Genomic DNA, 24,021 nt, shown 5'->3' on the forward strand with positions numbered 1-24,021 from the left:
GTCTCTGTAGCTTTCACAGCATCCCTCTTAAACAAACGCCCAGAGGTTTGTGCTGTGAATAAACACAGGAAACAGACTAGCCCACAGCCTGTGCGGCTCACCTCACTGTGTGACTCGCGTGTATTAGAATACAGTGGAAAAAAACAAGCAACCATCTGGATGGAAAAAAACCAGACCATTGAGCCGTGTCTGTTTCATCATGCATGCAGCGTGTACATCCGTGAGTAATGAAAAGGGATATTATTGGGAAAAAATCAGTGTAATGAGATAATGAACATACATTTGAAATGGATAAAGTAACATTTATAGTTATTTTATTTTTAGATTCCTTCAATATTATTGTTTGACACATACATTTAACACTATTTCTTCCTATGAACTGCTTCTTAATTCATTCAGTACTTACTCAGTACGAGTCTTTGGAGTCTGTTTAAAATTCATTTATACACTCAGTCCATTTAATTGAAAATTTCCAAAGACAGAAAGGGCTTTTTCCTTTTAATCTTTGATATATTGTAGGTAACTGTTTCACTGTAGGAGCAGAATGGATGAGAGATGTGAAAAATAAAACAAAACTGCATGTGAAACACAGCACAAAGGAAAAAAACTGACAGATTTAACTTTTTTGGTGGCATTAACCATCGAACAGGCTTTCATATACATTCAGCTGTGTGTTATTCCTTTGAGCTCTGACGTCTGAAGTGTAAGGTGGCGGGAAACACATTTATATCACATTACACTAAACGTGTGAATAATTTATTTGTAACCAAATCCTGACAAGGTTGGTCGTTTGATGTTGTTGTGGCATTATATACACCTCGATCGTCATTGGAAATAAATGCCTGGAAGTGAAAAGGTTTTTCTTTGGAGATTCGCTGTTGTGCAGGTTTTCAAGCTTACACACAGCTTTGCCACAGTGGTTCATAGCTGTACTGTTTCCAGATTGGCACATTGCAGTGTGCGACCACTAGAGCGCAGCCTTAGTGTGTCGAGAAGAGAGGAGGGAGCAGCTCTTATGCATTTTTATAGTGTAGAGATTTTAAAAAAGACTCTTCCTTCTCCAAAATGTGTTCCTTTTTCTTTCTTTTTCAGCCTGTTACCGAAGGTGAGACAAACAAAGAAGTTAAAATCCACATTTTTGTTGTGATTTTCAAATTCAGTCGTATAGAAAATGTAAGTGCAACCCTACATCTATCACAACTTCAAAGCAATAAAACGAAACATTCCTCCCGGGGAATAAAAGATGGAAAATGTCGCATTTAAATCTCTTAAAGTAAGGACGACTCACTGGAAACTTTATTAAGTACACCTGTTCTTGTTGCTTGATAACAATCGCCCAATCATGTGGCAGCAACTTGCACGTAGACATGCTCAAGGCAACCCGCTGAAGTTGAAACTGAACACCAGAATGGGGAAGAAAGACAGGCTGGTGTTTCAGAATCTCCTAGTTTGCTGGGATTTTCCATTTCTAGGGTTTACAGAGAATGATCCAAAGAAAAGGAAATGTCCAGTAAGTGGTAGCTCTCTGGGAGAGCATGCCTTTTTAAGTAGCAAAGGTCAGAGGAGAACGGCCAGAGAGCTATTAAAGCTGGTAGGATGGCAACAGTATCACAAATAACCGCTCATGTCAACCATGGACCCTTTTCTGGAGAAATGTGATCAACAGATCAGAAATGATCGGTGCTGAACAGTTGATTGCTTTTTTAAACAGAAAGGAATCAGAGAGCTGAATGATCTGCTGATTAGTTGTCTTTTAGTGTTATTAGATTTGAGTGCTGCGTTTGACACTGTGGATCGCTGTATTTCTCTGAAGCATCTCAAATTTCTGGTTCAATATTAAGGTGGATTTATTCTTATTCACAGGAAAGGTCTTTTACTGTAGTCACTTGGACGTGATGTCACCATCAATGGAAGTTAAGTGTGGGGTACCTCAGGGGTCTGTCCTCAGGCATCTTTCTTTGTACATGTTACCCTTGGTTTCAAATTCAAAATTCAAATTCAAATTTTTATTTGTCACGTACACAGTCATACACAGTACGATATGCAGTGAAATGCTTGGACAACTGCTCGTGACCTAAAGAAAACAAAAAAGGAAAAGGCTATGAATAAGATAGGAAATAAATATGAAAAATTAAAAAGGGTAAATTTTACTAGGAAGGAATAGAATATAAATTAAGGTTAAAAAGGAAATAACTGTACAACACAAATTAGAATGAAGGGTAAATTTAACTTGGAAAGAATAAGATAAAATATATAAATTAAAGTTGAAAATAAAATAACTGTACAACAAAATACACAATATAGAACTATATAAGAATGTATGAAGAAATATAAATAAATATATACACAATAACAGCAGCGTGATTTAAGTAATGAAGTGAAAACAATGTCCAGAATGTCCAGTGTGTGTGTAAGAACTGTATGTGTGGGTCAGGACTGTGTGGTGGTGTGATTGAGAGACCGTATCGCCTGCGGGAAGAAGCTTGGTATATGTCATCCGCGGGCATAGCACAGCATTTTCACTCATACATTTCTTTTAACCACAGTAAAAATCTTAAAGTCAGTGCACTGAATGACTGTATCCAAGACATTAAATTCAGCATGGCACAGAGCTTCCTGCACCTAAATATGGATAAAACAGAATTAATGGTTATTAATTCCCATTTTAGCTTCTCTTCATTGGTTATCTGTTAATGTTAATTTTAGAATTTAATTAAATATTTTATAGTTGACTCTTAAAGTGTATTTCGAGTCATAAGCTCAGCTGAGGCTCTGCTGGCCATCCCACAGTCTTAACTGAGAACCAAGGGTGACCATTCTTAGGTACATGGACTGCTTCTTTACTCTGAGCACTCAAAGCTTATCCAGTTTTTACTACAAGCCTCGTTCACCCATTTCTATACCCAAGCACGTCGTACACACACACTCACACAGATGGATTAGAGTTCATACTTTGAAATGCAGACGGGAGTAGCGGGGTATCACATATACAGAGCCCACTTCCTGACCTACAGCCAACCCAATCTCACTATTGAGGTGATGAGCTCACTGTCATACATCATTCTTACAAATCCTTCTTAAAGACATATTTTTATGAGCCTTTTCTGTCTCATTTCACTGTTGTCCTTTATAAGCATCTTTTCCTGGTGTTCATTTTTAGATGTATCTAACTAGTTTGAATTTATTCTACATTTTATTTATTCCTCGCTTTTCTTGTCAGAATTATCATACCTAATATTTCAGTTTTCTCTGATGTTTGCAAGGCAACAATACTGCGTAAGTATTTATTGGCGTCTGATGGCTACAAAGCACCACGTAGCAAAGCTCAGACCATCTCAAATTGGTTTTGGTAATGCAAATTGTCTTTGAAGTGCGGTGAGAACAAGGAAGCTCCTCACAGAAACACCCCAGAGAGGTGGTGGATTTGAATCCAGGACCTTCTTTCTGTGAGACAACAGTGCTCACCACCTGCTGAATCCATGTCATGAATACTTATGACAGTGCTGAAGGTAAAAGGGGATCTAACCTGATACTAGTGAGGTGTATCTAATAAAGTGTCCAGTTAACGTCTTATTGTCAATTCTTTTGGTTGCAGTGATTATCTAATGATGCAACGAGGTAATTCTTACCGAACCGTCTAAACTTTTTGAGCCGAAAGTGAGAATTTAACAGAGTAAGAATTTAATTGGCTAAAGTTACCAAGCTGGTCAAACTGCCTAAAAAGGGTTGGCACCTGGCATAACTCATAAAGACTGCATTGTTGACATAGTTACGTGAGTCACCGATGACTCATGGAAAAAAACAAAAATGTGCTTCAGTTGCCTCCAACACAGCCAACTCACACGGACATCTTTCTACGAAAACCAAGAAGTGCACAAGACAGAGACGTTAAATCAGGTGTGATCATCAATCACTTTTATTTTTTTTTAAAAAGAAAACAAACAAACACTGAAAATACAGCTACATTTATACATGGCAGCGATATGTACAGGATATAAAAGAAATATTTTGCTGCTGTTAATGATCCAGCAGTGAGAGAGGGGATGATTGTTTTTCCTTTTGTGAAAGGCACAGGAGCTGGCTGTAAAGAACAGAGTGACACGAGGCACGGCCGCGTCACAAAATACTCCCGGTAATGAATTTCCGGCAAGCAGCATTAAAATGTAGAGCGGGGTTTACACTGAAAGTACTGACTGTCTTAGCAGCCGCAGCGCCTTCCACAGGCTGACAGATGGGTTTTTATTTTTCCAGGCACCAGTTTATACTTCAATAACATCTAAAAATCCAAATCTACTCCCCTCTCCACTAATTTTCAAGTTCTGTCATGTCTTATGGGAAAGCGTCCGCTGGGACCATCTTATCTGAAGAAAGTAGGGATTTTTTTCCCCTCCATGTGGCTTCCAGCAGCACAAGCATCAAATGTTCGTAAAATGCCTTCAAGTGTCATTCCAAACCCTCACCGTATCAAATTATAATTGGTCATATTTTAGAGAAACAATTCATATAATTTACAGCATTATACAAATAAAGATACAGTTTTAAACAAATACTGTACACTCTACAGTAAAGCACTTTACTAGGACCCCCCCCCCCCAAAAAAAACAACAACAAACAAATACTTTTGACAATAAGTTACTGACTATTGACATGGGCAAAGATAGGTTTGAAAAATAATTTATAGACCAGCTTTAAGGGGTCACTCCTTGCTTCTGGAAAACGCGCGGGTCCCAAAAACTAGATCATTTGGTCAGCAAGTACAATTAAAATCATGTGACGATTGACGACATTTTTTCAACAAAGACAAACAAAAAAACCCAACCAAACAAAATAAAACAAAGCCCCCAGGGAACGGCACTCTAAACTGTACATGTAATGATTAAAATACGTTAACATCTAAAAAGCAGACTGACTGATTAAAGTTTATATGAAAAGGGGAAAAAAAAAGAGAAAGCAAACAATACTAGAAACATTTAAATATTAACATTTTATACCAAGGAAGACAAAAAATGCAGTAAAATTAAAGTTTAAAATAATAAATGTGATGAGTACTCAACAGACAAAGCTGCCAAGAACAAGTTTCAATTGAAACTAAACAAGAACCTTTGTGAAAAAAAGGAAACAAGAATACTTATTTTTCACAAGGAAGTAGAAAGCAAAAGAAAGGTGACAAAATAAAAAAAATAAAAAAATGTGTTATAGTAGTGATTGGATATGGGTCCTTTATCAGAAAACAACCCCAGCTCCCAGACACCAAAATACTCGCAGTATCCGTCCATCACAGGATCGGACGACGAAGGTAAGAGGCACACAGGTGCAGTTCTGTCAGGAAGTCTACGCGGATCATTTAAAATTCATAGAGAGCTTTCCATGGCATTGGAAAAAGCTCTTGGGTGGGAAAATAGACATTTGTAACCAAACAGATAGATGATGGGGTATCCTCCTCTAAATACCAGAAAACAGAAGGAAAGACAAAACAAAAATCTCACAACTCCTGCTTTCCTTTGTTATCTTGACTTTACTTTCTTTGTTTACAACCTGTATTTACCAGGTTCAAATCAAAGGCCTCAAAATGTGCAAAAATGCAGTCTACATGCAACCCCCCCAAAATTTCTAAAATAACATAAAACGGGCGCATTTAACCGATTCCACAATGATTTCGTGTACACATGCTGTAAGGTGGGTCTCTGGGAGTTGGGGTTGGAGCAAACAAGGGCGGTAGTGTCTTTACAAACTCCTTAAAGCTGCACAGTGAGTAAGATGGCATCCGTCGCGTGCTGCTGACCTAAATGCACCGATGCAAACAAGCAGGGAAGGTGAACTCTACAGAAAGATGGTTAACGGACAGATGCGTCTGCACCTTCTGCTTATTTTTTCTTTCTAAAAAGGGAAAAAAAAAGGAAACGAAAACGTGAAGTGTAGCTGACAGTTGTAAACTGACTGGCTTAAGTCATAGTGATTTACACTGTGGTTCTTTGTGGCCGGATGGGAGGGTTGGAGTAACGGAAAAGGAAGCAAACATGAGAAGTGTAACATTCTTCCAGTTTACAGCTTCTGATAACTGAAAACATGAACTCATAGATGTTTGTTGGGTCCATTCGAAGCATTTTCTCATAGGCAGCGAAATGTCTCCAGAGGGCTATGGCTAAGGAGAAATGGGTTAGAACGGGCACGTAGTGAGAAGTCTAACCATCAAGTTAAATCAGCCTCTAAAAATCAGAGGTAAGATGTGTGTCGCATTTTCTTGCCTCTCCTCCTTCAAACCCAGGGCAGCGTTCCAAGCCGCCTACACTGCAACATTTGGCGGTAACCACATGGCCAAACATGAGTGTGGAAGTTCTGCAACGCTCCCCCAGGTCTGTGCCAGTCTGCATCAAGGGCTGCTGCCTGCTTCCACGTCACTGTTGGGGGCACCCTTGTAAATTGGGGCATTGTTCTCCACGGGGAGCTCGTATTTGCGTGGGAGTGGCTTGTTGCCGCTTTCGTTGCTGTTTGTAATGCCATAGAAGAAGTAAATGGCAAAACCTGAAGGGGGAAGAAGAAGAAGAGGCGGATGGAAGTTATAAAACGGGCACATTAATGTGAGGCAACAGAAGGAAGGACAGGATGTGTAGCGCTCGAACGTACCCAAAGCCATCCAGACGGTGAAGCGGCACCATGTACCCAAGTCCAGCTGCATCATGAGGTAGATGTTGACGAAAACACTGAACAGGGGCAACCAGGGAAGAAGAGGAACCTTAAAGAGACAGAGGCCAAACTTAAGACACTTTCTCAGATAACATCGTAACAACATGTGCCCAAGGTGTCCAGTCAGTCTCAGAAACAACAACGTCCTGTGCTTCAAAAAAATGGAAAGTTACCTTGAAGGTGAGCGCCTCTTTGCTCTCCGGCTGCCTCCAGATGATGATCACGCAGACGGCACAGAGCACAACTAAAATAACGCACGGCACCACCACACCCAAATATCCAGCGAGCAGCTCCGGCAAACAGTTGGCCAGGATGACGCACAGGACAGTCATCAAAATCGCTGCAGGGAGAGCAGAAGATGAAGTTACTTACACCGGTTACTTCACCTAGTTTATTCTGATCTAAATCAGATGAGTTTGTAAGCTTGTAGCTTTCCCATGCGATTTAGTTTGTTTTCACACAGAGGAATTCTCAGCAAACTCCAAGCGAACCAAAATGCATCACTACAAACCACGTGAGTGTTCAGACAGCTCATTGCGTCCGTGCTCCGGACTATGAGACAACATGGAGAACTTTATGTTCATTTCACAGCTAGCTGCTAGACCGCACAGACTTTTAGATATCTGTAGCACCTTCCCGCATTGAGAATACAAAGCATATGTGGCTATGGGGCGTTCTGTTAGGTAGTAGGTTTGGATCACATTAATGGACTGAACACAGCAGGTGTGAAACCACCCTAAAACTCCAAAGGAAAGCATATATTTCATCACACTTTATTGTTTTAGCCTTCTCGCTCACACACTTACAGATGACAGCAGTTGTAGCGTAGACAATGTTCCCAGACAGGACTGTGGGGATCTTTCCACTTGGGCAGAAGAGCAGCTTGAAGCTGAATGTCTCTTTTAGTGGCCTCTGATCCATCTCCATGTCATATTCATCGCCACTCTCCCCTCCACTCACAGGCATCTTCTCCGATTCCTCCATAAGCTTCTCCAGCTGGCTGGGTGAATTTAGGGTACCTGGCTGATACCTAGAAACATGAATGAGAGACTTAACATAGACGTCACACACAACTGCTTCTGTTACTTTAAATACAGTGGGGCAAAAAAGTATTTAGTCAGCCACCGATTGTGCAAGTTCCCCCACCTAAAATGATGACAGAGGTCAGTAATTTGCACCAGAGGTACACTTCAACTGTGAGAGACAGAATGTGAAAAAAAACAAATCCATGAATCCACATGGTAGGATTTGTAAAGAATTTATTCGTAAATCAGGGTGGAAAATAAGTATTTGGTCAATAACAAAAATACAACTCAATACTTTGTAACATAACCTTTGTTGGCAATAACAGAGGTCAAACGTTTACTATAGGTCTTTACCAGGTTTGCACACACAGTAGCTGGTATTTTGGCCCATTCCTCCATGCACATCTTCTCGAGAGCAGTGATGTTTTGGGGCTGTCGCCGAGCAACACGGACTTTCAACTCCCGCCACAGATTTTCTATGGGGTTGAGGTCTGGAGACTGGCTAGGCCACTCCAGGACTTTCAAATGCTTCTTACGGAGCCACTCCTTTGTTGCCCGGGCGGTGTGTTTTGGATCATTGTCATGTTGGAAGACCCAGCCTCGTTTCATCTTCAAAGTTCTCACTGATGGAAGGAGGTTTTGGCTCAAAATCTCACGATACATGGCCCCATTCATTCTGTCCTTAACACGGGTCAGTCGTCCTGTCCCCTTGGCAGAAAAACAGCCCCATAGCATGATGTTTCCACCCCCATGCTTCACAGTAGGTATGGTGTTCTTGGGATGCAACTCAGTATTCTTCGTCCTCCAAACACGACGAGTTGAGTTTATACCAAAAAGTTCTACTTTGGTTTCATCTGACCACATGACATTCTCCCAATCCTCTGCTGTATCATCCATGTGCTCTCTGGCAAACTTCAGACGGGCCTGGACATGCACTGGCTTCAGCAGCGGAACACGTCTGGCACTGCGGGATTTGATTCCCTGCCGTTGTAGTGTGTTACTGATGGTGACCTTTGTTACTTTGGTCCCAGCTCTCTGCAGGTCATTCACCAGGTCCCCCCGTGTGGTTCTGGGATCTTTGCTCACCGTTCTCATGATCATTTTGACCCCACGGGATGAGATCTTGCGTGGAGCCCCAGATCGAGGGAGATTATCAGTGGTCTTGTATGTCTTCCATTTTCTGATGATTGCTCCCACAGTTGATTTTTTCACACCAAGCTGCTTGCCTATTGTAGATTCACTCTTCCCGGTCTGGTGCAGGTCTACAATACTTTTCCTGGTGTCCTTCGAAAGCTCTTTGGTCTTGGCCATGGCGGAGTTTGGAGTCTGACTGTTTGCGGCTGTGGACAGGTGTCTTTTATACAGATGATGAGTTCAAACAGGTGCCATTCATACAGGTAACGAGTGGGGGACAGAAAAGCTTCTTACAGAAGACGTTACAGGTCTGTGAGAGCCAGAGATTTTCCTTGTTTGAGGTGACCAAATACTTATTTTCCACCCTGATTTATGAATAAATTCTTTACAAATCCTACCATGTGGATTCATGGATTTTTTTTTTCACATTCTGTCTCTCACAGTTGAAGTGTACCTCTGGTGCAAATTACTGACCTCTGTCATCATTTTAAGTGGGGGAACTTGCACAATCGGTGGCTGACTAAATACTTTTTTGCCCCACTGTATATTGCTTCCTGTTTATTGCTACTATGAAAATGAGCCCACAGCCAAGTGAGAGCCAGTAAAGCTTCCTTGCCTTCACCCTTGTTCTTTGGATCGACACGGATTATGATATAACTGTGCTTTTAAACTTATGGGTGCTTGCCAATGGCATTAGTGCATCAGCTGCTACAGAGTATTTAACACATGATTACCACTTCACAAGCCTCTGTGTGAATTTGATGGTGGAGAATAAAGGTGCTTACCTGAGAATGAGGACGCAGATGGCCACTAAAGAGTACGCCAAAAGGGTTCCAATGGACATGAGGTCCACCAGAGCTGCCAGGTCGAACAGAAAGGCCATCAGAGCTGGAAGGAGAAGTAAGACCAGATCTTAGACAGCTGCAAGCACCAAAAATATCAGTATTTGCAAAACTAGTATTGATCTTGACATGTCAGCCTGTGAGATAGGCTGCTAGACAGAGCTGAGGCAGCAGGAAGCTCTGTGAACTTGGAAAACTAGCAACAGATACTACTGGTAACAGGAGATTGATACCAGCAGTATCTGTACATTGATACAGCAAACAAAGAAACAAAACAAACAAATCTGCGTGTCCAAAACATGAAGAGAAATATGCCCAAACATAAATGTCTCTGAAAGTTGTATCTTTATCTTACCTGCAATAATACCAGAAACAATGGTAGCCAGGACAGGGGTCTTTGTGCGAGCGCTCATCTTAGACAGAAATCGGAACAGCAGCCCGTCCTCTGCCATGGCGTAAATAACACGGGGCATAGGGAACATGGAGCCCAAGAGGCTGGGGGAGGATTGGAAGTTTGCATTAACATTTTACAGTCATGTGAACATAAACATGTTAGATGTTTTGGGTTATGCCTTCCTCACCTGGTGGACAGAGCACAGAGAGAACCGACAGCCACGATGTATCGAGCAGGACCCCAGCCGACAAAGCTGAAGGCCTCGGGCAGAGGACTCTGAGTGTTCAGCTGGTAGTACGGCATCATCATGGTGAGAGCGGCAGACACGCCGAAGTAGGCGAAAAAGCAGATGAGCAGCGAGGCCACGATGCCAATAGGTATGGAGCGCATGGGGTTCTTTGCCTCTTCGCCTGAGGGAACACAAAGCAAGAGAAAGATGAGCGGGATCCCACTGGCGCGCCTAAATAACCCTTGAACGTCTTGACAAAAGCTGATTATGTTAGCGTGTACTATCCAAGGGCGGGGTTTTCCCCACACACCAGAGTTCCTGGCCTTACAAAGGAAAAGTTTTATGTAACGCAACACTCTTCATAACCATCAAAACTACTTACTTGTTGTGGCAATGCAGTCAAAGCCCACAAAGGCATAGAAGCACGTGGCTGCACCGGACAAAACTCCGTTAAGTCCAAATGGGGCAAACCCACCAGTGCCGTATTGCTCCTTCAACCTGGGAGGCAGATGAGGAGAAACATGAAGTTAAACAATAAAAGAGGATTGGATCAGAGAAGTAAATCAGCCATCAAACACTCACTTCAGCTCCCTGCTGCCATTGGTGCTGTTTATGAATTCCCTGTAGTCGTTCTCTGTGAGGTGCCAGTTATTAGTGTCCCCTTTAACGAAGCCGGAGATAATAACGAACCCCAAAACCACCAGATTGATCCCAGTGAAGATTTTGTTCACGAGAGCCGACTCACTCACACCAAAGGCCAGAAGTCCTGAGGGCAGGAAGTAGACGGAGACAAGAGAGAGAAGCTTCAACAACACATCCTGCTACGTGGGTGGACATTTTCATACTTCACTTCCAACAAACCATCAGTCAGCGACACCAATTCATTCTAACACTGCTACTGGCAGGCCACACTAGCTGTGATGTTAGTGTGAAAACTGTTGTCTGTTGTGCAATGATTTGGATGCAATGATCGCAATCGGCTACTTCAGCGCGGTGTGCAACGACCAAGCTGACAGCCTAATTTTAAATGAGAAAAGTACTCGATATTGGAGGTTTCAGTGGGTCATCTTTGGAAGAACAAACACACTTGTATGCATTAAAATGCTACTAACAGTAAGGGTCTGATGCTCAAACAGCTTCATGAGTTTAAAGCAGTTAAAATGAAGGCGGATAGCCCGTTATTGGACTGCTCAAGTTTTTTTATATCCCAAAAATGTCCTTATTATTGAGCAAGTTATCCCCTCATAGCACTAAGAATAAGCAGACTCACCAGTGAGCAGCAGCACCAGGATGAGGGCGAACAGGTCCGGGTACTCTGCCAGCACCTTGCCTGGCACCGTCATTGCCATGGAGGCTTTAAAGAAGCCCGAGATCTTTTGTTCCACCAGGTTGTCAAAGGTTGAACTCCAAGCCCGGGCCACACTGGCTGTACCTAAAAGAAGGGAAAAAAAATACCAGAGATTATTTAAGAATATGGTGACAAGATATGACTCCTAATGTGTGGATTTCTACGGCACATGTCAGTCTAGTGAAACTGAGGCTCACCTATGACATAAGACAAGATGAGATTCCATCCTGTTATGAAGGCCCAGATTTCTCCGACTGTCACGTAGCTGTACAGGTATGCGGAGCCCGTCTTAGGGACACGGGCGCCAAATTCGGCGTAGCACAGGCCGGCCAGCATGGAGGACAGAGCGGCGATGAGGAAGCAGAGCACGATGGCGGGTCCCGCCTTCTCTCGCGCGACCTCACCGGCGAGGACGTAGACACCAGCACCCAGCGTGGAGCCCACTCCCAAGGCAATGAGGTCCAGGGTGGACAAGCAGCGGGCGAACTGGGTCTCTACACTTGACAAGTCTAGTTTCCTGCGACGCAGCAGGATTTTGCCAAAGGTGGACAGATGGCTGGCCATGTTTGCTGTGACTGTGTGTGGGCGCAGAAGCAGGCTATGCGTTTTAAATCCTTCTAGTGTGAGTGCGTGTGTGTGTGATTGACACAGCTTAAACAGAACACGTGTGACCGGCAGGTACGGGAGAAGTTTGGACAGATGGATGGGTAAGTTACTCGTCAAGTATTGCTCCCTTTGTGTTCGTATCAGCCAGGCCACAGTCGCTTCAACACAGAGATCAGGAAGTAGCAAAGGCTGTGGTCACAGAATTTAGCAGCAGCAGATTACCTGTGAGGAAACACAAGAAAACAAGAGCTCAAAACAGGGCGCTATTCAGTACGAGCCAGAGCTTACGCTTCTTGTGCTTGGCATGCTGCAGAGGGATTATGAAAACCTCGCTTTTTCCAAGTAGCAAAGTTGTTTTGTTTTTTTTTCCAGGAAAGTGTTCAAACTGGCGGAGAATATATCAAATCTTGCAACACAATCGCTCCCAGCTGGGCTACAAAAATAAATTGTATCATATGCAATGTCTCGGCAGGTTTTTAGGTGTGTTTCAAGTGAACCGAGGTAGCCCCGGAGATGTTGCAAACTGCACTGGAATACTACCACCTTTTAAAGCACAGTTACACATCACGAGACACAGTGGGACGCAAAGGAACCATGAAGACAAAAGAAATCCGAGCGTTATACTGTTAGGCTTTAATCAAATCTCAAGTTTGCCTGGACAAATAAACCTTCCATGGTGCACACCCCAAAAAATAATAAATTCTTTTGATACAACACCTAACCTTATTCCTCACCACTCCCTTACTGCGAGAAAATACCAGGAGTCAACTAGCAGCTAGAGCTAGACGGGGAAACGCCTGGGAAAGTGTGTGCAGTGGTGATGGGGGTTGGTCAAACGGAGGACTACAACTACATAGGTTCCAACACAACCTCGTGACAGTGCCGTTTCACTAATCAGAATGTAATACACTGTTTTCACTGTTACATGCATTATCAGTGATCTGATTGAGAAAAATAACACAATGAACCACCCCGAAGGACAGCAGCAACACATTTTGTGCCAGTTGTGGGTTGGTTTGCCAAGATCTCACAGGGTGAAAGATAACCATTACACTAGTTTCTTTGACACACAAAAGCAGCTTCATAACACGCCAAGGACACTTTATGCAACATGTAACCTAAACAGACACTGTTTTTCTGTTTGTCTGAGGGGGACTGGACACGTTTTTATTGGCAGAAGCAGGAATGACGTCAATAACTGAGTGAATGTAACTAAAAATCTGGGGTTACTGACACGTGTACATATCAAAAAAGTGAGTGATGGTCGAGGCCTGCAGTTCAACAACCTTTTGGTCGGTACATACACTGTGTGTACAAGCAACACCCTGAACACTCCCACAAAATGTTGCTTGACTACCTTCAGTCTTATTTAGATTATTCAGAGTTCTCATACTGCCGTTTGAGTCTGAAGTCTTGCTTTGTAAAAGTAGTTGTATTAGTAGTAGCAGCAGTAGTAGTAGTAATTTGATTATCTAAATAAGATGTCTTTTACTCCAAATGGAAAGCAGAAGAGAGAGAAATCCATGTGCTTAAAAACTGGTTAGACTGGTTTTGGCTTTACGCAGTACTAACAAAATGCTAAATGTCAGTCTTGCAGCTCTTGCTGAGATTAAAAACAAAATAAAACTGATCGCCAGCAGCCAGGACTCACTGTCGTGCTGCTAACTCATGCAAGCTTTTCAGAAGTAAAGTGTCACTTTGTGGGGTTAAAGCTGTCAGATGTCCACAGAAAAGCTACACGGAGACCAGAGATTTGCAAATCGAGAAGGGTGTGCGACAGAACGACAGAGTGTGACTTGCAGGAAGTAGCAATCACACATTTGTCTTGTCTAAAATGGCTCAATGCATCATGTCGTCATGTTGTTTTTACACCCTTTTTTTCCCCCTTGGACCTGGTTTCTGCAGCGTCACTGAGATTACAGAGAAATATTAAACTTTACATGTTAGATGTACTCACTCTCTGTTATTTACAGTAAACAGTCTTGTACGCACATGCAGGTCCACGAGGCAAAAACATGCTCAGAGCAATAAGAACGCTGTAAACTTTTATCTTATCAACAAAATACTATACTTGTATGGTTAATCATTAACATTTCAACAAAATAATATACTGGACCAAGGTGAAGGATATTGCATCATGAGGCATATCTACTTATCCAAAAGAACAGAAAATACAAAAACATTGAGCTTCTTGGTGATTAAAAGCTCACACAACTCATTAGGGCAGGGTTTGACAAATTTAAGTCCAACACTGGGCCCACAGGCCGCACCTTTAAACTATAAGATTTGACAAACAATAATCAAGAATAAATAATAAAGAACAATCAATGAAACATTCTTTCTTGGTGTGCAACTGATCTGCAGGTTCTCCAAGAGAAGGGCTGAAGTCAGGATTTTGAGGGCGGAGCAGCGTTAAAAGCTACGCATCTGAGGCTATTACTGCAACGACACCCGATTCTTTCCCATGTCAGGCCTTTCAGTTACTTCACAGATCAGTCTGTAAAGAGGAGGAGGAGATGTGAAATCCTAACCCAGCGGCAAAGATCGGACTGAATCAGCGGCACAGCGAGGACGGCCACATCAAAAACGCCCTTCAATGCCTATTAAGTGTGTAAAAAACTGAAGACGGAGGGCCACACAGTACCATTTTGAGCAGTGCTGTTTAAGTGTTTTTGTCCTCCACCGTCTGTCCAATGAGCTTCAGGGATAAAATACATTTATAAAAATAGGAAAAAGGTCCCCTGCTCACATCATGAATGTATTAAAATCTCTACTGCTTAGGGTGAAGTTCTCAGAGTGAAATTGAATCCATACTTAGAACGTGACCACTAGAAACTAAAAGAAAAGAAAAAAAGAAAACAAAACCCAGACATCAATGGGAAGCTTCTGAAAAACTGCAGATGCTCAAAAGAAAAAAATCAAAAATATGACTCGAGAAAAAAAGAGAATCGAGAACTACGGCATGTACAGTGGACTTTTGAGGCTTGTGCTTCTTTATCTTTCTGCCTTGAGAACTTATTTCAGGTGTACAATTTCATAAAAATGAAAGCAATGTACATTCAGCTGTGGCGGCATTATGATCCAATTTTAGTCTTTTTCCTTTTCCCCAGCTCCCACGATGTTTCAGCACAATGACAATATTCTATTAATACTGCAAAAACAACAGAAACGGACTATCAAAGCATTTCTAGGCTTACTATTTCAAAAGAGAATATCCTGTCTGGTACAGTTAAGTGTTGGGAGAAAAAACTCAAAACACTGTCAAACAATGAAATAAAAACAACACAGAGAGCACCTGATGACTGCCATAATAAACACTCTCCCCTCTGAAGACTGATGGGAAACTGGTACATGGTGGAAATGCTCCCGCTCCCCACTTGGTGTGACATTCCAGCAGCATTTTCCACTCGCACACCAGGAACTGAGATCTAAGGTGCTCGGTGTCCTGTCAATAAACATTTATTACCAAACTACTGTGCCCGACCGGCCTTAGATCTCCTCGGGGGTTCACCCAACGCTACACGGGACCCTTCGGTGGGGACAATGGCAACCGTGCAAAAGGGAATGATTTTTTTTCTTTTTAGGACACACATACACATGCGCTCTTACTGTTTGAGCATAATTAAGGGTGGTCTTATTAAAGCAAGCCACCATAGCCCCGGATGCCACCTCTGTCACGTCAGCTTGTTGCTAATCTTTCCCTTGTGGTTTTCACGAGGGTGCCCGTTTGTGCAAGTGGGGCAGGTTGTGTGGAGGTGTGGCTCACAAATGTACCCTCTGCATGTTCCACTAGCCCACACACGCCTGTATGAAAGACTAACGTTATAACCAGCAGGGGTTTTTTTCCTCCCTTCCCCCCCCCATGCTCCTGCTATTAAAGTGAAAACACAAGCATTTCCCTGGAAAGCCAAAGATGATGCGTGAATCTTGTTGCCAAGATCACTTCTGTGTTTGTTATCGCTTTTTTAAAACTAAGCTTGAGCACGGTTGTTGTTTTTTGAGGACCAAACTAAAAGGCTCTTTATGCTGGGGGACTATGACCAGCAGCAGCTCTGGCCAACAACGGTCCGGTTACAACAGGCTTCAGGGATAATAGTCCTGTTACTTGACTTAGCATTGGCGCAAGTGCTTCCAAGGACTAAGAGGATTATTTGAAGTAGTAACAAACCTGCTAACCTCATTACAACCTGTTGCTGCTCCTTATTCTATCCTCATGAGCAACACATGGCTTTGTTTTGACTGCCACTGTTGACAAATAACCACTGCTGCTGATAGTGATACCGAGTCAAGCTGTGTCTTCACTCTATGCTGCTCACTAGTTTGTGAAATCCACTGCTGGATTTATATAGCAAAATATTGCCAAAATAATCCACATCACTCCTTAAATATCAACTTCAGTTAATCTGTGGAGTGCAGCAGTTGAACAAACACCAAGTTCAGCTCCCTGCAAAGTGGGGCCGGATCTATTTGGAGTGTACACTGCATCGCGGCTTGCTCTACATCCTCTCAAACACGACACAGTATTTTTATTTCCCGGCTGTTTGAAGACAGGAACAGTACATTTAGACTCAGGGACAATAAGGATGATATGAGGTGCACAGCGGGTTAACAAAAAGGCCGAGTGAAGAAAGAAACCATGGAGACTGAACTGAACAACCCCACAGATCACCGGGCGGGGAGACCACCCCTCTTGCCAAAAACCGGACTCGCTGTGAAATGGAATGTGACAAACCGAGAGCCTGCCCGCTTTCCCACGACCACTGCCAACACCATTAACATCATCAGATATGACAAGAGCAGGACAAAACTACCAATTTGTCACACACTCACGCCGAAATGTGCCGCATTGTAGCACGACAGACGTGCAATCTTTCTTGAGTTTGGCAGCATTTGCACCCCCCTTCCCCTGTTATTGAATGTTTTTATTTAACCATAATCAAAATGTTCCCAGAACATGTCACACGAAGACCCTTTGATGTGGACTAGCACACACCCTTCCTGCAATGACACACACGTGCACACAAAATTTGTGCTTCACTTCAATTTATGAGCATTTCATTCAAACAACCAATAATGAGCGAAATCATTCACTCTGACTATTACAGCTTCACACTGCTGCAGTTTATCGAGTACACCCTGCTGTAAATCACAGCTCTGATGGGTTTTGTTGACTCTGAGAGATATTAGTAATATTTAGTTTGATGCAAATGGCGTGAACAAAACAAACAGAAGGAAGCGTCCCACAGAAACTGGACGGATACCTCTGAAAAAACAACATTGAATTGAATAGTAACACAAATCTTACAGCTCAATTTCTTTATTGTCCCACAAGGGGAAATTAGTTTAGCAGCAGGATAAAAAAAATAATGTGTTGTTATGAGTTGCTATGTGTTGTTATTATATTATTATACTAAAAAATGGCGACTTTATTGTGTTTTTTCAAAACCGAATTTCCGCGATCTCCGTGGTCTCCTGATTTTTTTTTGCCCCTAAAGTAACGTGGCATTCTGGTACAAGGTTATACAACCTGACCCCTTGAAACCACAATAACGCAGTCAAGCAGGTGTGAATACTCTCGACACACACTCTTATCCGTGTCTACACCCTTGTCTCCAATACAATTAATGCAGTTGATCATTAGTTACTCCAGCTAAAGCTTGGCTTTCAACTGGCTGATGCAACACAAATGGCACACCTTCCCGAGGTGACATTGCCACTCGCGCACGAGGTTACCAGAAAATAAATAAATAAAATCACGAGTTTAAAATTGTTTTACCCACGAACAGTGCCGACGTTGTTCAGCTGTCCATATGGATAAAATACCCCATCTGTCAAGCGACCGAAACACCACTGACCTATCTACGTGGCTGGGAAGCTCTCGTGTGGTGCCAGTGTTGCTTTCATCAATATAGGAAGTGCAGCAATTGGCTTTAATACATTTCATACCTGACGCAAGAAAGCGGGAAATGGCGGTGGTTTTAACGTTGGTGATCTTTTTAAGTGCGGCGTTAGGGCTCAGGCTTGGATTTAACAATCTTCTGGATAACGTTTGCACATAAAAGTAAATGTTGCATTGGTATTCAGAGATTAGGCTTTACAAAAAAAATCTTACAAATCGAGTTCTTGCAGTGGCTCTGGTTGGGTGCGCTCAGTTTAAATATGCACGTGAACTAGCCAAGTTGTTATTATTATTTTTAAAGATTAGTGTTCTTTGAGAATAATGCATGCGATTCTCAAAAATTCGGCGCTACGGGGGTCTTTAAAAGCACCATTTACGGTCATTCCACGTCTCTGTAGCACGCTAGTAGCACGGCGTGCTAGCCCACCACGACCAAAACAATGAATGAAAACCACGATTAATAACACGGATAAGTGTCCGAGTGTGCTGAAAAGAAGATGGAAACCAATTAAACACATTTTCCACAATGGTCTCCTTACATTAAGTTTCTTGTTTCTGCTCGGTTTTCCGGGTAACGTTTCGCGCAGACAGCTGACTCCCCGCTCAAATGACAAATTAAAGCGGAAAGTACAGTGAATAACCGAGACACGTTTTTCACGCTCGGTTAGAGAAAAAACACATTGAAATATTTGACTTTAAAACATAATAAAGCTGCTCAAGAACAGTGTCGTCCTGGTCTTGTTCAACATTGCGCCAATTACATCCGACAACACCCGAGGAGGATTGCATCAGTTTACTATATCGTAAGTACAAGCTCGATTTTAGATAGAAAAATGTCACTACAGTACATCTTAGATTAAAAACGCGTTTCTGTTGTGTTAAACAAAAGCCGACGTCGTTACCTTTAATGTCTTCTGGTGGTTTTAAAGTGAGTGGAGAGAGGAAGAAAGACGACAGATAGGAGCGCTGGTGTCGGAGCAGATGACGAAACAACCCGCTCGCTAGTGCGGTTTTTACCAGTCGCGAGAGGATGTGTACAGTGACGTCATCACAAGGTGGAGCTTTCCACTCATGAATGGAAGTTAGATGTCTGTACTTTCTGAAAACACAGTAGTGAAGTAATCTTTACATATTAATGTATATTGTATACTTTTATATACTTTATGTCGCCTACAAGTGCTTTACAGACCAAATATCGGGATAAACAGAGAGACTGTATATGAGCGCATGCTGTAGTAGCGATGCCCATATTTGGACGCCCCTCGTGGAAAGCTATGTATAGGCTGTGACTCCGACCGTGCACTATATCCGCTGCTGCTTTGTTTCACAGATTAAAAGAAAAAGGGGGGAAATATAAACAATTTCTTTCATGTGTATGTGCACTTGGTGACCTGCACATTCTTGAAGGTCAATGGTGTCAAATAAAGTAATTTTAGCTCGAGCTGCTCTTATGATACACACTTATTTAGGTTTAATTATGCAATAATAATAATAAAAAATGTCATCTCACATGTGGCCTGATGAAATTCAGATAATGTTCGCTGCCTCTTTGCAGTGTGTGTGTTCAGATAATCAAATTATGTTTCTCTGATAGTCTGTTCGCTGCCTCTTTGCAGCGTGTGTGTGTGTGTGTGTGTGCACTGCAGTTTACAGTGTGTAGCTGCATGGATGAGTGCTGGTCTGTGTGGCATCATCTGTGACGTCTGATGCAACGTGAAGACCGAGTGGCATCAGAATTAAAGAAATGCCTCGCAGAGTGAACAAAATTTCTCAGTGGTAGCTTTGAAAAAGCATAGAAGATAGCTCAGTATTGCATCAGGCGGACTTTACAGTATAATGCTGATCTTAGGAATGGCACATAAGCAAAATATTTCCACTGCTGTGACACGTGTTTACATCCTAACCCTCTTCTTGGACATGAATGTCATGGTAACTTGGGGCTTTTAAGTATTTTTTTTTTTTAATTTGTTTTGTTTTCTTGTTAATTGTTCTTTTTTCACAGTGGAATGATTGTACAATATACAAATTTTAAAAATAGGAACTTTGTCTTTTAACTTGACGATGGCAAAGCCTGTTCTCATTGGTGAGGAAAGACTTTGTCAGTGGATTCTAAACAACTCAAGGATCATCAGTTCAAACAAATCTAAGTGTGAGATATTTGGATGTGTCACCACTTTGTTAAGATCTGGAAGAAAACCCAAACAGTCACCCTCAGATGAGAGGAAATCGATTAGGATGTTCAGAAACAACCCAAGAACCACCAAGGCTCAAGCCTGCCATTATCTGGAAACTGTTGGAACAGCAGCATCACTGTTCACAGTGAAGTGAATTTTGTAACACCAGGGGCTGAGAGGGTGCCGACCAATAAGAAGACTCATTCCAAAATTAGAATTTTCAACTTCAAGTGAAATTTCTGTCTGACCGCATGAACAAGCCAAATGTCCTCTGGAGAAAAGTTTTATGGTCAAATGAGACAAAGATTGAGCTGTTCACAATGAAAAGAAGTATGTTTGGAGGAGTAAAGGTAAGGCTTTCAAACCTAAGAACACTGTACAAACTGTGAAGAACGTTGGTGGTAGCATCATGTGCCTGTGTTGCTGCCAGAGGTACTGGTACACTGCGCAAAGTGGATGGAATAATGAAGAAGGAGGACAACCTCCAAATTCTTTCCTTAATGTCATATCAACAGCTAGATGCTTGAAACTTAGACACAACTGGATGTTCCAACAGGACAGTTTTTTTTGAATGGATAAAACAGGCTAATATTAAGCTTCTGTAATGGCCTTCCCAAAAGCCTCAGCCTCCACCCTGTGGCTTAAAAGCCGAGTCAGTGCCAAAAAAACAGCCGATTTAAATGAACTTAAAATTAACCAATGTTGCAAAGAAAACCTGTCAAACATCGAGCCGGAATTATGTCAGAAGCTTGTTGATGGCTCCCAAAAACATCTGGTCGAGGTGCAACTTGCTAAGGGACATTTAAACAAACATTAGAAGAGGTGTATGTACATATCTGAGCCTGTATGTATACATTTGATCTGAAGTGAATCAGAGAAAATCCAAAATAAATTCAAACTTGTGTCCTCAATTATTGTTTTGTAAAGTCATTCATAGATCCACTGTACAATCGTTCCACTCTGGAAAAAGAACAATTCAAAAAAATAAATGGAGCCCCAAATTACCATGACATTCATACTTCATACAAGTGTACGTAAACTTTTGACTACAGCTGTATATAATGGGAAAGATATTCCAGGAATGGGTCTTTATTTAAATATTTCCTGATCTCTGACTTGGACATATAATGTTAATGTCAAATGTTCAGGAATCTAGTCAGTGCAGCATTTTGGCATTGCTCCTCTACAACTTTGATATAAAGGACTAGCAATAAAAAAAGGGCCCACCTGTAAGGTTTTAAACTTTTGGTTATGTTATGATTTTCTGTTGACATTTATAGCACCACCGCCACAAACCAAATGAACTGAAAAGGTGTCTTTGGGGCTCCTGTTGCTGTAAATGTTTGTTTTTGTTATACTGGACACAACAGGAAAGAGTCTATGTACAGAGCTACCTCTTGCAGTTTCTTCCTGTGCACCCATTGCTCTCGCTGTCCGATGGCACTATAGTAGCCACTCGTCTCACCTATTGTCCTTACCCAGCCATTGTGCTTTGAGTTGCTCTTTCAATTTACTTCCACTTTATCAGGCTAACCCAACTGGGTGTCTCAGCAAATACAACAAGCGTCATGGCTACAAACTGGGCTCCACAGTTAAAACGACTAACCAAACACCACCTAATCTCTGCTTTGGCCCTGCGTGCCCATCCTGTCTGCACACTATCATTACTCAGGACAAGGCCAACACTTCAAAGCTCACGTCTTCTATAGGTCACTGTGCTCACAGATGAGGAAGGTCATGGCCGCTGCATGCATGTCATTGTTCAGGCACATTCTTTAGTTCACTAAAAGATTCTAATTTTGGAACAATTTTAACATCTATTGTGAATCTTTTGGTGAGTGAGTGCTGTAATGTTACAATTAGTGTAACAGGTATAGAACAGCACGCGTGTCACACTTAAAGAGGGATTTTGTATAATTTACAAATAGCAGACCCTCTAAAAACTAATTTAAGAACGCAAAACTCTGCACTGTTAATCAAACACTGGCAGTGTTCTTTTACCAGCCTTGTGTAGCACACAGGCTGTGCTCTCTATGAACCTACTGGACTTATTTTTATTCATGTGGAAACAGTTGTGTCTAATTACAGTCATGCCTACTTTGGATCACCTGCAGCTCACAAGATTCTGGGACAACGTTAATCCACCTGTGGCGAGAATTTCCCTACGCCGTTTAATCCCGGCATTTCCTGAAGACCAACCTCAGCAAGAAAACGATTAGAGGACTTAAAAAACCGTCTTAGGTAAAACCTAAAACGACTTGTATGCATACATGCATACACACTTACATGCTGTTTTTTCTCTGCTTAAATTTTGTTTGTTTGTATCAACATTGTGGCAGCTTTGTGTGGTCATGTGTGTCACAGATAAAAACAAGCTTTTAGGTCACTGTTGCTTATGCTAATGAGAATTACAAACACCCTGACAAACCTTTGCTGAAAGTAGTCTGGCAGTTTGAGTTCCAGTTTTCTCCAAACCTGCAGTGTAAACTGACTACAACTAAACGTTATACACTCCTTGGCCACTTCATTAGGTACAAACTTAACTGCTGATACAAGGCAGGATGGATCCATGCTTTCGTGTTGTTTAAGGCCATTTTTTTGTTTACGCCAAATGGTTATCCTACCATCAGAATGCAGCAGAAATCAAGACTTAGGCAATCTTCTCTTGTCTAATTTTGGTGAAAACTGTAGGCTCAGTTTCCTGTTCTTAGCTGACAGAAGTAACACCCAGCGTGGCTGTAGTCCATCTGTTTACTTTTTGATATCTTGTGCATTCAGACATGCTCATCTGTATATCTTGGTTGTAAAGAGTTGTCATTTTCCCATTTGCATTACTTTTGCATTCCTATCAGCTCGAAGCAGTCTGCCCATTCTCCTCTGACATCAAGAAGATACTTTCATCCAGAGAATTACCACTTGCAAAAGTCTTTTGAGCCACCCTTAATTTCTTTATATTTTACTAGGAAAACAGGAGTTCTATCAAGCTTAAAAGTCAATACTTGGTGTGACCACTTTATTCTTCAACACAGCCTGAACTCTCTTAGCCAAGCTTCGTTCTAACTTCTTTATGCGGCCTTCTGGACAAGTTTGGTAGTCTTCGGGCTTCTTGAAGGCATTTAAAGTTCTTCCTTGGATGTTTCTCCCTTTTGTAGCATTCTCTGTCAAGATGATCCCACAATACTTCGATAAGGAGGATATCTGGGCTCTGAACCTGCTTTTTTGTGGTTTTCTATCTATGCTTTTACAACATTAGCAGTGTGTCTGGGATCACTGACATGGGGAAAAACAAAGTGGATGCAAACCTGAAACTTTCCAGATGGTATTGCATGGTGGATCAAAATCACCTTGAACCATAGCTTTTACCGTGTTTTACAGATGGCTGCAGTCACTGTTGTACCTTTTCCTGACAATATGTACAGAGGACGTCATATTGATCATCTCCTTTAAAACCAGAAATCTTTTGTATAATATGGCATAACAAATTACCTGCCTTTTCTCCCCATTTCCTTTTCTTAAGAATGGCCTCTTGACTGCCACCCTTTCACTAAGACATGACGAGGCCGCAGCGAACAGTAGATCGAGCAACTGAAGCGTCAGATGTATCTCTCAGGTCCTATGTCAGGTCTTTGCTGGATTTCTTATGGAAATTACTTTCACAAATTATTCATTTCTGCTTGTAGTTTTTT

The 24,021-nt window shown here is 42.0% G+C and overlaps 1 protein-coding gene across 1 annotated transcript; it reads right to left on the minus strand.

Annotated features, from left to right (window-relative positions):
* Positions 1–3,893: 3,893 nt before the first annotated feature.
* slc7a3a (solute carrier family 7 member 3a) lies at positions 3,894–19,191 on the minus strand. Its single transcript, XM_080867577.1, has 12 exons — positions 19,064–19,191; positions 11,854–12,484; positions 11,579–11,740; positions 10,891–11,074; positions 10,691–10,806; positions 10,267–10,489; positions 10,041–10,180; positions 9,629–9,731; positions 7,491–7,714; positions 6,858–7,024; positions 6,625–6,733; positions 3,894–6,522 (listed from the first exon to the last, which is right to left on the minus strand). The coding sequence occupies exons 2-12, from the start codon at positions 12,218–12,220 to the stop codon at positions 6,371–6,373; spliced, it is 1,947 nt and encodes a 648-aa protein (XP_080723703.1). The 5' UTR covers positions 12,221–12,484; positions 19,064–19,191; the 3' UTR covers positions 3,894–6,370.
* Positions 19,192–24,021: the final 4,830 nt, after the last annotated feature.

Source organism: Rhamphochromis sp. 'chilingali', assembly GCF_963969265.1.
Source record: "Rhamphochromis sp. 'chilingali' genome assembly, chromosome: 19".
In the NCBI taxonomy this organism is placed as follows: domain Eukaryota; kingdom Metazoa; phylum Chordata; class Actinopteri; order Cichliformes; family Cichlidae; genus Rhamphochromis; species Rhamphochromis sp. 'chilingali'.